At 33.6% G+C, this 15,053-nt stretch overlaps 1 protein-coding gene across 1 annotated transcript in view; it reads left to right on the plus strand.

Annotated features, from left to right (window-relative positions):
• LOC148276832 (myrosinase 1-like) overlaps positions 1 to 14,780 on the plus strand; it is a 37,592-nt gene extending 22,812 nt beyond the window's left edge. Inside the window, exons 2-8 of the mRNA XM_088233696.1 lie at positions 672 to 775; positions 1,978 to 2,194; positions 2,925 to 3,295; positions 5,918 to 6,012; positions 10,405 to 10,710; positions 11,684 to 11,922; positions 13,798 to 14,780. Coding sequence (XP_088089822.1) covers positions 672 to 775; positions 1,978 to 2,194; positions 2,925 to 3,295; positions 5,918 to 6,012; positions 10,405 to 10,710; positions 11,684 to 11,922; positions 13,798 to 14,101 — 1,636 coding nt within the window. The 3' untranslated portion in view covers positions 14,102 to 14,780. The remainder of the gene's footprint in view (positions 1 to 671; positions 776 to 1,977; positions 2,195 to 2,924; positions 3,296 to 5,917; positions 6,013 to 10,404; positions 10,711 to 11,683; positions 11,923 to 13,797) is intronic.
• Positions 14,781 to 15,053: the final 273 nt, after the last annotated feature.

A 15,053-nucleotide genomic window follows, 5' to 3' on the forward strand; every position in this document is an offset into this window, starting at 1 on the left:
ATTTTTTTACAATCAAATGGATCAATAAGGGGAAAGTTCAAATTATATTCACTAGCAAAACGTAAAAGTGGAGAGTTCTGGGGATAGTTCGTACGAACTGCTGGCACATGAAATAGAGAGCTCGACGTGTGACGGGTGCGGTAGCCGGGGACATTTAATGATAACTCCGACAAAAGAGCCGGACTATCAAGGCGTCCACTGAGTATGTCATGAAGCACCCCCATGTCCAACAGTAAACATTCAAAAACAAAACTTTTTTAAATACAAAAAATAACATTTTTCCATTGTTTTGCAAATGCATTCTCCTCGAATGCAACCTTGGTAGATCGATAAATGAAACATTTATGCTCCTAACTTATTTTTTACATATTAGATTGAAAATTTAAATATTTACGAACATGCACAGCGCAAAGATCTATATTTTTCTGAAAACCGCACGTAAATCGGTAAAGCCGTTTAGGAGTACGGTGACATCACACGTACAGAGGAATTATATATATATAAAGATAAATACACATTACATCATCAAAATAGTTTTTTTCTTTCATCTCCAACTAGCGAGCTCCTTAAATCAACAGACTTAAGCTATTACGGTGTATCTGAACGGCCGTAAAAATCTGAGAAATCAAATCTAACAGATAGTTAAACTAAAATGTACTTTTTTTTTTCAGAGTGCTTTCTTCAGCAGTACATGGATTGAGACAGTTTCCAAGGGACTTCAAATTCGGCACTGCCACAGCAGCCTACCAAGTTGAAGGAGCGTGGAATATCAGTGGTAAATTTATGTTTTATTAATTATAGAAAGATATGCGGTGACGGAGCGGTTTGATGAATAGGTATTTGAATTTATTTTTTCTGTCACACTCTCGCAGATGCCTCCCCGAATACTATGCGAAAGAGACAACTACACGTTATCAACAATATTTTGAGTTTGTCCAAATGTTTGTAGACAAGGACTGTATTCAACTCCCTTTGATTGATCTCGGTTTTCATGGTAATTTTTCTATAGACGAGAAGTGATCTATAAACTTGCTAACTAATTGGTGTGAAGTTGCAGCGTTTACAAAATGACGTGAATCACCGCGCGTAGGGACCTCGCAGTTTGCGTTATTCAGTCGATTCAGTTCTAACAAATTTATAAAATAATTTTATCACAATTCTCAAATACGTTTCCGTTTTCATTTATTTATCGCTAAACTTTTATTATTAATTAAAAATTTATGACAACAAATTGATGCAAAGACATTTCCTTTTAAAAAAATGTCACCTTACCAAATGCACGGAGGTTATCACTAAAAATTTCTGATAAACTGAAAACTCAAAAATATTATTTCGTCTAAACAAAAGAGTTTTTACTATGCTCTATAAATATTAAATCGGGTTGTGGTCCCGTGGCTAGTGTCTCGGACTCACGGACCAAAGGTCAGTCATTCGAATCCCACTCTACCCCAACTTGATTCCATTTTCTAATAGTGACTTATTTACAACTCATTGAGAATGGCCCTTAAAATTAAATATTTGGGTAAATCATAAGAACGCAAATATGTCTTTTTTCTAAAAAAAATAAAAATATACAGCATTAGATTATTGCATTGGTAAACATGCAGTGGGTTTCGATCATGTATTACAAAAAGGAAAGGTGATCAGACTTACGATTCATGAACCGATACTGGGATAGTGTGATATATTTTTTTTAACGCCTCATAAACAAATATTTCTCTCAAGAATTATTTGGAGTGTTCTGCGTTCTGCAGTCGATTTTCTTTTAAATTATTTTTACCTGAGAGTAGCCATCGATTTGATAGCTCTCTTTTAAGATTCTGGTTTATTCATACCAACTTACAACACTAACTTACACCAAAAAAGTCCAGATCTTGATTCGAGTTTAAAATGCGTCACAATTGGGGCATTGGTGCATGCAAGCCATAGTTTCTAATGAAGGGATACTGTAATAAAAGATATAAATGATGTTTTCAGACAAGTCGGAGCACATGTGGGACCACTACACTCATTTCCACAGCGACAAGATCAAAGACAAAAGCAACGGGGATGTAGCTTGCGACTCTTACCACCTTTACAAGAGGGATGTTCAGATGTTAGTAGAAATGGGCGTAGACTATTATAGATTCTCTATATCTTGGAGTCGCTTGTTACCGAGCGGCTACGGTAAAAACGTGAGCCAGGATGGAGTCAGGTGCGTAAGACTAATGAATTTATTTAAACAGTTTTAAAAATTAGATTTTTACACTTAAATACCAAGTAAATTATATATAAAAAAAAACTTCACGAATATTTTATTTTATTTCATTGGAATAAACGGCACTTAGTGCCTGGGGTGGCGGCTATAATTTTGTGTGAATATTATTTGACTGAATCGTTGATCTGTGTTAATTTTTGCGGGTAAATAAAAGATGCGTTTGCGCGATGATGTGCAGGTGTGGAAAAGAACAACAGTATGTGACCAAACCAACTACAGCAGACAAAAATCCCACCTTTAGGAAGACAGGAAAAGGAATCAGGAACAGGAATTCGGATTCTATCTTTAAGTCCTGGCTTCTGGGTAGTTTTCCCTTTGTGGTGAACACAGGGCTTTCACTACAGTTATTTGGGAAATATAAATGTGAATGTGGCGGCGTGGCGGTCAAAAGATGTAAAGGTGTTCAGATGCGGGCAGATGATTATAGGACGAGCAGATGCGGGCAGATAAAATTATGAACATGCGGTAGTTGACAAAAATTTGTGATGTTATTAAATATTCGAATGCACAGTACTACGTATTAGAAGCGTAGCTTCCATTCGTGTTTTGGGAATAGATTTGCGGTTACTTGTCCTCAGCGCTTTTAGTTTAAAGGACTTTACAAATCTAGGTGTCTCATTTACATGTTATATTTAGTTCAAAATTTCATATTTAATTGTTTTTTAAGGTATTACAACAACCTAATAGATGAACTGATCAAGTACAACATAACTCCAATGGTAACTCTTTTCCACTGGGATACTCCTCAAACCTTGATGGATATTGGAGGCTGGACAAATCCTTTGATTGTGGATTACTTCGAAGACTTTGCCAACTTGGCTTTCAAGCATTTCGGGGATCGCGTGAAGGTCTGGCTCACCTTTAACGAGGCGTACAACTTCTGTCTTCTGGGATATGGCACCAGGACGGGTCTGACAAGGTTGGCTCCCGACATCAACTTCCATGGAATAGCGGAGTACCAGTGCGCTCATAACGTGCTAAGGGGGCATTCTAATGTTTACCACTTGTACAATAGCACATACAAACCAGCACAAAAAGGTAAACTACTTTTTATTCTTGTAAAACTCCAGAATGAGGTATGTAAATAAGACATAATTAATAAAAACTTAGATTACATGATTTTTCTAGTGCTATTTTGATTGCTTTGATAGTAAGCTGATACTGCATTTTCCCGAATCCAAGCAAAATAACAATACTGTTCTTTGTGTGAAAAAAAACCAGAACTGTGTGAACCAGAACAGAATGTTTTTTTTTTCAATTTTCTTTTTCTTCCTCTTTTTTTCACATTAGGCAGGCATGGGGCATAGTGTTTATATTTCTTACTTAGATTTATTTTTCTCTTCTGTATCTTTTTTTTTATTTTCAAAATATTTATTTCATTTAAATAATTAACCGTAAACTCTCGCCTTCCAGACAGTAGCCAGGTTCTTTTTAGACATGGACTTGGAGGAGGAGATTTAGCAAAATGTAAACTCTCACCTTCCACACAGCAGTCAGGATCTTTATAGACCTGGGCTTGGAGGGCGAGAACTATTCACGGGGACCCGTCACAACAGATCTTCACAGGTCGCAGCGACGTCAGGAGCTTGAATAGTACTGACCCCTATCTCTAAGAATAAGAATTAGAATAGATGATTAACGAATATTTTTTTTTGGTAACAATTTTTTTTTTCTAAATTTATTGTTTATTTGATTAGATACACTGTTATTTATAAAGTTTTAATTTTGTAAAACGCCTTCGAGCTGACGTAAAATAAGATAAAATAAAAATTTAAAAAAAACTTTTTGAGGTTTCGGGATTAATTTTTGTTCTAAATAGTTGATTTTAACTGTTATATTGTATATTCATTGGATTGGATCTAAAGCGTAATATTAATTATCTTACATTCTTCATTAATTAAATTATAAAATAGTGAGTTAAATACAGGAGTGAGGCGTATGCTCAAATTATGGCTAGTGATTTTTTTTGTATGAATTGTAATGATAGTTTTTAATCTCATAATTAGAAATCAAACACTGATTTGAGTCTACTGTTGTTCAGTAGACTCAAATCAGTGTTTGATTTCTAATTATAAGTTTAAATATGGAGTTCTAAACACCAAATCAATCAATAGTTTTTAATCTTTATTTAATGTAATAGAAATAGGTATATTAGGTAATGTTTTTCAAATAAAATTATGAGTAAATCAACATATAAGAACCTGCTAACGAGTTGTATGCTTACAATTCAGCAGGATTTTTGTTTAAATATGTTTTAAAAATAAAATTTTAAAAATAAATAAAATAAACAATCAAACAATTGACAGATAGGAAATTTATAATAATTAGCTCATAATCTACAATATTTCAAACTGGTGAATTATTTTTCGGTCTAATTGTTTGGTTGGTTTTTTCGTGACAAAGTTAACTCTTCAGATAGTTTCAATTCACCTACACGAACGCCAAAGTCATTGTATGTTCAGGTGTAGGTAATAAAAAACATACGATAGTTATCGTCAATAAATAATAATGTTGATCACACTCAGTCACTTCTACAATGATTCTAGTAGCTACCAATTAGAGATACTTTATAAAGAGTAGTAAACATTTTGTTAATAAACGGCAAACATAGGTAACGTAATTACATCTTGTTTATTTTTCAGTTATTTATTTTTCTGTAACCGATTCCTTTTTACAGATAAAACCCCAAAAAATAAAAGTAGTGTCACGTTTGCCATGCTTGAGGTCTCGGGTTCAATTCTTAGTGTGGTCTATATGAAATATGGGTGTAAAGGATGATTTAGCAATACATTATCGTCAAAATAACATCATTTATTCATTTAATGTATTACATGTAATTATTATTATTACATGTAATGTTCGGAGGTCATTTTAAATCCATTAGCCATTATCCAAAAAACAATATTGAAAATAAATTAAGTTTGTATTTGCAATAAACACGGCGTTTGCTAAAAAAACGTGTAATATTCGAACAGAAAAGTTTTTTTTTTTAAATATTGAATAATTGGATATTATTGTATTTATTTAAAACTTTGCGGCATTTTAGCCTTTTTCATTTTTTTTTACCTTCTACCAACACATTATTCGAGTTACGAGCTTTGAAATAAACTAAAAAGTCATTTTATGCCAAAATTTTGGGATGAAAGAGATATATATCACTATTTATAATACCGTCGTATCAACCGATTTAAGTGGTAAATTTGTTACAAAACAGTCACAATATTTGAAAAATAAACATAGATTGGTTTGTTAGAACTGCTTGTTGGACTTGTGAATTCAGTACTGCCCCACAGAAATCAACAGACTTATGCAGTTCCTTTTTCCAAAATTAGATAGAGTGCTGTGAATTTTTCTTCAGTTTGCGCATAACTGTAACTGGGCTGGCGAAAGGTTGGGTGCGGGCTTGTCGTTAATTTTTAGAAGTTATTTATTAATAACATTGAACCCATCTCAAATTGCTACGATTAAAAAAAACTTATCCAAAAATATTTTTTGTAGTTACTAAAAAAAAATTGTAATCTTTGAGATGATTAATTTTATTGTATAAAAAATAGGTGCTGATTGTTTAGAAATCAATTTATTAGGGAAGCATTTGTTCCATACGATCTATGAACAGACCACGCATGATGTCGGTGTTGTAAATGTTATTTTTAATTTCAGGGAAGGTTGGAATGGCTTCTTTGATTCTATGGGCAGAACCGGAATCAGATAGCGAAGAAGATATTGCAATATTTGACAGGGCAATGGAATTTACGGTAAAATAATTTAACAATTTAAGAAAATTGAAGTAAAATCAGTCTTTATTAATGTTCTTACATAAAATTTTATCCAGTAATATTTAAATATGTCTTTAACATCACTGTTTCAAAACTTCCTTCTTGCCATAACGCTTTGATTATTTTGCAATTAATGCGTTTTTCATTACTGTATTTATTGCAACAAAGAGAAAAAACTGAAAAAATCTGAGTGATAGAATAAAACTGTTTGATCTGATCAATTTATAAAATGTCTTAAACAATATTTTAGAATGCCCCTTGTTGGTGCAAATAATAAATTCTAAGGCTCCAATCAGAAACATGAGAAACCGTCAACTTTTTTATTTATTTATATATTATATATTTATATAGGTGTTATCAGCCAGACAGTGTCTGGATTTGCTACTCCTATACACGTATCGAATGCAAAACCTCGGCAGTGGATTTGCAGACCATATCGATATCTGGAATATGTCACTTCCTAAGTACAAAGATATAATAATCGCAATATTTTTGGCTAAATGCATAATACTTTATTTTATATGTACACCCTTATTTATATAAACATAAATTATAATTGTTGTTATAATTTATATTTATTATCCCCTGAAACATTATTTACAAACAATTGCACTAACTCAACACTGTTCTGGCATCGAGACAACACTATCACGTAGGCAAAAAGGTCCATAACCTTTCGCTCTTTCATGACATTGGTCGTAGGGAGTCAGAAAAGTTGATACATGCCACACGGATTAGAGAACCTTACTGGATGTCAAAAATAAAATATAAAAAATAAGGAATAATTAAAAAATATATATATTTATAGATGACAACCATGAAGTTTCACATAAATAAATTGTCTATGTTTTTATGAATGTATGTATGTGTATGCGCATGGGTGTATGTACGTATGTGTGTATGTATATGTGTATATATGTGTATATTTATATATATGTGTATGTCTGTATGTATATGAATCAAAATGTGTATCCGAATAAGTTTATATTTTGTTTGTCTGTGCTCTATATTAATTTGTTAACTATTATAATATATTAAAATGTAATTGCCTAGCTTGGAACGGGGTATGTACCCTTGTTAGCTGGGCAAAGTGAACATGGAATTGTATTTTGATAAAGAGTGTGAATAAATAAATAAATAAACTATCTACATTGGTTCAACATACATAATCATTTAGCTGTTCAAAGGAAATTGGCACTTCTGCCATTACAACAATAACCAGAAACAAAAATTAATCCTTTTAAAAATATTTATATATTTTTGTTTAAAAAGAAATATTTGCGTTCTTATAATTTACGCAAATATTTAATTTTGAGGGCCATTTTCAACGAGTTGTAAATAACTCATTATTAGAAAATGGGAATCAAGTTGGGGTAGAGTGGGATTCGAACCACGGACTTTTGATCCGTGAGTCCGAGACACAAGCCACGGGACCACAGCCCAATTAATAAATTAAACTTCATTATCGATAAAATAATTTTTTGCGATACTTATATCTTAAACACTATATCTTGCAAGAATGCTGGATTACAATACCCTCGAATCTCGTCGTCAATTTTTTCTTAGGATACATTTCTATAAGCTGATTTCTTGAAGTGTTTGTTATCAAAATATACTGAATGAGATCAGTTTGTATGTTCCCAATAATTATACTAGAGCGAGATCTCATGCACTGTTCTACATACCCAGAAGCACGAACACTAATGCAAGTAAGAATTCGACCACTAATAGGGCAATTCGCTTGCTGAATGCGGCTTCTGCGGATAAAATGAATATATTATTCTTTACACATAAGCAGTTTAGCAGCTATCTGCTTTCTTTTCATTAACTTCTAACTTATATTTCGCGGCGGCCTCCGTGGTGTAGTGGTCAAGACGCTTGACTCACAGACGGAAGGTTCCGGGTTCGATTCCCGGTGAGAACACAAAAATTAAATGTGATTTTTCTCAAGCCTGGGTGTTCTGTGATGTAATTCACCGCTGTAATTGGGCCTCCTGGCCTGTTGTGGTGCAAAAATAAAAAAATAAATAAAAATATTTATAGTCTGCATTACGTAAAGGGTTAAAAAGCCCGTTAAGTAATCCAGACTACTATTTATCAAATAAATTAATAAATAATATCCTTATTATAATATTATACTGTAATATTTATGAACTTAATTTGTATCTTTAATTTGATTATTTTTTAACTATAATATTCAATTTGTACAAATAAGCTACTGCCGCTAATAAATAAATAAAACATTTTTGAGAAGGTAATATGGAAGTCTAGGCATTTAAAGGTTTATGACCTGTCATTGGCTGGTTAAATTACCACTTTGTAAAATTCACCATTCTGCCCATGTTTAAACATCCACGTTTTCTCAAATCTTCCATCTGTTGGCTTCTGCGACGGTGACTGGCCTTTATGGTCACCTGGGGGCGTTCTCGTGCTCCTGAGAGTAAATGTCGACATAAAGGGGTCTGGATGATTAATTAATCTATTATTTTATTTATACTTCCCTTTGTCCTTATCGTGTAGACGGGCAAGGGTCTTAAAGCGACAGTAAAAGGGACATTAAAAGCTTTAAGTGTAAATATTTATTTGCAATTTTCCTTACTCAATTTGGTTGGTAGAGGAAGAAATATAATCCATTCGTAATGAAAAAAAACCGCCTTTTATGAATAAGTAAACCCGAAGAAAGACATTTATTGATTACAACATATTCAGGTTTGTGATGGATGCTTTCAATGTTGACTTTTGTGGAGTAAAAAAGCTAAAAGCTTTATAGATGTGGGTAAGATTTATCTGGCTAAATTGGTAAACCTACTAGGAAACGCCTGAAAACAACTTTCATTTTTTATGCTTCTTGTACCAGTTTAATCAAAAATGTTTTGAATTGTTCTAATTTTTGTAGACTGACTGGATTTCACTCAGTGGGAAGTTATTAATATCTAAACTTATTGCAACAGAGAGGGAAAACTCGGCATCCTTATGCCTAGTCTTTTTTTCCAGCCCTTGCTGTCAATATTGAAAGACCCACTCACTTACCCGGATCCGTTTTAAATGTCTTGTGGCCACTTTTTAGATCCGAACATTGCAAAAACATTTTTTTTAGCTGATTACAGCTAAACAATTAGATAAGTCATTAAAACGGTAAATGATTTATTTAAATAAAAATTCTTTGTATATAAAAGATTCGCGTTTTTTAATTTTAGAATTTACATTTGCTGCTTTCAATGCTTCTATCGCCGTCAGAGCAACCCACTTACATACAGTAAATTTGTCTTGTCACCCTCAATCTTATTTTACAAATTTTGACGGGGATAGGTTATGTTAGTTCATTAGTTCATTAGGGCAGTCAACAGGTGGAATAGTTGAAGAAGTACGGATGTTTAAACAAAGTCAAAATTCTGAGTATATGATCGCTTTTAAATTGTCTACTTAAATCAATTGGCAATAATATAAACGTCTAGCCTTCTACATTCGCTTCTGGAAAATGTTTTTCTCTCTCGTGAAAAAAACGACCTTAATAACAACTCCTTCGTCAACGTCGTCATTCCCTTTCTGCACATAATGGTACATAGGGTACTTTATTGGTACACCAATCGCAGCGTATCTAGATCATTTTTATTACATGATAAGTACCAGTCCAGGGACTATGAAATATTCTGGTGTGAAAACACCCTTTTAATAAATATTTCATTTCAACCATATCGGGAATCAAACCCGAGACCTCGTGCATGGTAGGCGTACGCGCTGATCATTACACCACGAGGCTGACAACTCCCTAGGGAGTGGAATCCAGCCTGTCTTTAAACATTTGGAAATACTCAAAACATTGTTGTTTTTCGTTTGTCACTTTAAAAAATTTATATCGCATTAACAACCCTCAAACACACAGAGGTATTTTACATTTATGTCTATGGCTGGCTTGGCTCCGACACAGCCCTCTTGAAATAAAGGCAACTGCACGTCGAACTCATTATGGCTATCTAAATTCGAAGTTTCGCTGTCCCGTTTTCAGCCTCCTAAAACTGAACCAAATCAGTTGCTTTTTTTAAAAAAGAGTAAAAATGTATTTTTCTGTTTTGATTCATTTTCCGTTTTTCAAAATTATTTATCACATTTGTATATCGTACGTCCGAAGACGACAGATAAACCTGGGTGCTTTTTTGGACTTTTAAATGGTCTCAGCTCACATAAGAAATAATTAATTAAAAAAGCAAAACAATAAGAGACCCTCTAATGGTAAATATCTATGGTGTGTAAAAAAACCACTGTTCTAGTGTCATAATTCAAAATTAGGCGAAAACAGGCGAAAATTCTGGAATACGTTTGTATGAAGAAAAGTCTGACCGTGTTTCCTCTTAATTGCAAATCCGTTTTCAGGCTGGATGGTTCCTCAATCCAATTCATACAAAAGAAGGTGACTACCCAAAAGTTATGAGAGAGGCGATAGACAAGAACAGCAAACAGGAAGGGTTCAGGAACTCCAGGTTACCTGTCTTCACTCCCGAGGAGGTGCAGCGCCTCAGGGAAACGGCGGACTTCATAGGTGTCAACTATTACACGTCCATCGTGTACCGCAATGATAAGGAGAACTCCGACAGATTTGTTCCATCGCACGAAAATGACCTGGGGCATATGTTTTACCAACCAAAAGAGTGGGAAGCTGGGGTGTCTTCATGGCTAAAGGTGAAAAATATTCATTATCATTAACTTTTCATTCATAGAAATACTAATACCACTTTTGGAGAAAGGGTTTTTATTATTATTAAATTAAAATCTTTAACCTACTTCCAATATCTATTAAAACAATTAGTAACGAGAAAATGTTTAAAAAGGCTTTAAAAAAATGGATAGTGGAGCTAGGTAGAAGCAAAATGGATTGTTTGATTCGCCCAAACCAATATTGAATCAACTGCTCCACAAATGTATAGCTTATGTTAGGTTTTTGTTATTTTCATTGTGCGTTTTGTAATATAAATAATATAGATGTACACATATACCTAGTTTTTAAAACAGTCTAAATATTTTGTTAATTATCTATGTTTATTCAGTTAGTTTTCTTTGTTTATTCTCAAATGTAAAAAAAAAACATTTAAAAAAAGTATACTTATTGTTAAGTGTCCTCGGCAAAGGTAACCCCAGTGAGGTAACATTATTGTTATTATCGTTTATAGTTTGTAAGAGTTAAATATTAATAAATAAATAAATAAATGTAAAACTGCAAATCTTTTTTTTTCTATTTCTATAATTCTTTATGGACCAGGTGGATTTATCAACATTGTTGATAAAAAATAAGATTTTCAGACGTTGCTACTAGGCATAATTGGCATAATTGAATTATATGAATCTCACACACATAAATAAAGGTTTCAGCTCTTTAACTTCACAAACATCAACAGATGAAAGAATTGAACTTATATAGATGTTCAAATTGGGCAGATTGGTGAATATTGCACAGTGTGTAAAGTGGCCACTTAAACCAGCCAATGACAGGTCATAAGCCCTGTAGATGCCTTAACTTCTATATTACCTTCTCTAAAATTCCCTTCTCTCTTTTGTAATATGTTAATATTAACAGCTCCCCAGGGAGTTGAATCCAGTCCTTGTCTGCAAAAATTAGGACAATCTCAAAATGTTGTTGATGTTTTTTTAATTTTAGATTCGACCCCACGGCCTTCGTGATATGTTGAACTGGATAAAGAAGAAATATGGTAACACGGAGATATTCATCACTGAGACTGGTTACTCCAGCAAAGGAGGTATTGTCGACGAAGCCAGGGTACAATTTATCAACGACCACCTGGAGGCTACTTTGGATGCGTTGGAGGACGGAATCAACGTGACCTGCTTCACAGTGTGGAGTCTGATGGACAACTTTGAATGGAGTGCCGGATATTTGTAAGTTGCTAAATACTTCGCCTATCCGAATATAATTAAATTTAAAATCCTCAAGGGAAAATGCCGCACCGTCTTGCCTTTCATCATACAAACGTATTTTTATATTTTCTCCCTGGATTATGTCACTACATATATCACTTTTTTACACACTATAGATATTTACTTTTGGCGTGTCTCAATAGTTAATACTTTTTATTTGATAATTTTTTTATTACGGTATGGCGAGCAGCACCAACAGCCGTAAAATTGGCGGGCTCTTGCTTTGGTTCGACTCTTAGTTCGCTGTAACTTTAGTTTGCACGATTCTGCAGTGTCTCATTCGATTGTACAATATAATGAGAAAGATATTCCTGGATTACATATTTAACAGTGGCTAACACAAAGTTACACATTGGTTACATCCTATATTTCGTAGAGAAGGAATTTACAATAGCAAACACGAATGAAGATCTCGCGGCCAGGCAACGCGAACAGTCGAGATAAAATGTACTGAATTCTTTCGATTTGCGGTGTTATGTTTCTTTTGGTTCCTATTCTGTTATTCTCCATGAGTGGTTTTATGGTTGGGGACAGCAAAGGTAACAACCTGTACCCAAAGAAGAGAATCTCCATTTTCTTCAAATTTTTTCTTATGGCAATCATTTCTGGGCTTGATGTTGGGTTGTACGATATCTGTAAAGTTTGTTAGTCTCTTTATTGTATTATTTTCTGGATTCAAAACGATTGTTGACTTATTGGACATATTAGGTGATCTTTCAAAACCCGTTACTGAAACACTGAAGCATTTGATATCCAGAACAATAACACTTATAATTTGGCCTATATGTCTTTACATATTTTTCTTTTGGATTCATTTGACTGTTCGAAACAGAAGTGGTAACAAAGATGGCTTTTATTCCTCCGGTTTTCAGTCTCGTATCATTGGTAATTCTCTTCACAATGCATTCTTACCGCGTCACGTAGCTAACGGTGCAATTGTCATCTTAAAGAACCACAAAACTTTGGGTGGGTATCTTCACTCACATATCCATCTCTATCCTAAAAATGTTGGAGCTAGGCAACAACAGATTACAGCTTACACCCACAAAGATGAAAAATGTAAAATCGTGCAGACCGAAGTTGCAGCAAACTACGCGTTGCGGATCAAAGTAGGATTCGGACCCGCTAACTTTACGGTTGTTGGTGTTGCCCGCCACAATGGCAACTAGAACCACCCAAAAACCCTTGAAAGCACTCAGATTTATCTGCTGTCTTCGGACGTACGCTATACAAATGCAATATTTTGGGGAGGCATTTTCGAAAAGGTGATATAAAAACAATATCAATATAACAAATTAATCAATAATAACTTTACTTGTTTTCCCCTTTATTCCTTCAATTGTACGCGAACCAAATAAAGTGTCGAAAATGCTCACTTTCGTCTACTTGGCCGTCTTTTTTGAAGGCCTGTAATCAAATAAAGTAATACGTAAAAACAAATACAACGTGTTGTAGAAAAATAAAATTTCTTTCGAATGGCATATAATTCATACCATTTTGTTTTACTTTTAGTGCTCATTTTTAAATTAGAACCAAAACGGACACAACTTATGTTAATATAACACCTAATACTTTACCTAACTAAATTTTTCATACTTTTTGAAACACAAAGATGGTATGATTTATTTCTAAAACACTTTCTTATAATATGCACACACATAAAGAAACCTACAAAACACATGACAGGTTGTGTTTTAAACTTGTTTTCTTATGAATATGGTCATGATTATTATATTTAACAATATTTTTACGTATAAATTCTTGTTGGTATTTCGATCTGCCGGTATTTCAAAATTTACATAAAATTTTGTATTTATAAAGGTATGATCATTACAGGGAATCATTTGGACTATACCAAGTGGACTTTAACAGTCCTCAAAAAACCAGGCGCCCCAGGATGTCAGCTCTGGTGCTGAAGAAGATTACCGAAACTAGAGTATTGGATCCGCTATACAGACCAGAAATGCAGGAACCCATTTTGGCAGAAGACGAATTCCCAACAAATATGATTCTTTTTATACTAACGATTGTCTTCCTAATAATTATTTCTCTCACATTGGCTGTTAAGTACGTCTCTTATAAGAAAAAATACAGTCTTCTTAAGAAAACTCCGACTATGAATGGAATTCATAAAACGTAGGTAAGAATTAAACTACTGGATGTTGGGGGGTAAAAAATAATGAATTCACCACATGACTCGTGATCAAAAACATTTTTTTTTTCAAGAGCGTAATGTTATCTTGTATAATATACTTATCGACATTAACTTATACCCAGCGCAGATGGGTCCAATTAGACCCAGTAGTATTGAAAATTATCAATTATGAAAAATTTCACTTATATACGTCATTTTCCCTAACAAAATCAAATACAAAACATTACAGCTTGTCTTTTTATTGATTCAAAACAAAATTCGATGGTTAAATGTTATTGAAAAACCTACAAAAATACCCAAAATCTGAGTTTTATAAGTGGGTATCTGACCTACCACCATATATTTCTTCGACCCAGCGGGGTATAAAAGTTAATATATTTATAAAATCTTATCGAATAAAACGCATTTATTCCTACAATTTTTCTATGACAAAAGTATTTGAAAAAAGCCGGTCTTTGATAAATGGTACCGGCCTACTTTTGATCTCTTCCGTAATGGATGAGAAAAGGTTAATTTTTACAATTTGTCTGCGTAGTCCCCCTCGACTTGTATGCACTTCTTCGAGCGATGCTCTAACATCTCTTTACTTCCTGGTAGAACATTTATCCGACCCCTGTCAACTACTTATATACACAGCACACGACCTCATTATCGTCCAAAAAAATATTTCTATCCAAATGTTCCTTATGTTTTGAATATCGTCGGTAGTCACTGGGGGAATCAGAGAGCTAGATCAGGTGAATATGGAGGGTATCCAACTAGTTAGAACCCAGCTTCGTAAATAGGAGCCACAGATACTAACGCCTTATGTGCTATAAAACAGCACCAGTAGTCTACTGGTTGTTTTAACTAAACCTTTGCAGGTCTCAACTTATCACTCATTCAAAAAATACATTTAAAAAATGTATTTTTGCATAAAAAATAATACGTAGTGAAC

This window comes from Micrasema longulum, unplaced genomic scaffold (assembly GCF_059751315.1).
Source record: "Micrasema longulum isolate JH-2025_06_02 unplaced genomic scaffold, ASM5975131v1 h1tg001139l, whole genome shotgun sequence".
Classification (NCBI taxonomy): Eukaryota; Metazoa; Arthropoda; class Insecta; order Trichoptera; family Brachycentridae; genus Micrasema; species Micrasema longulum.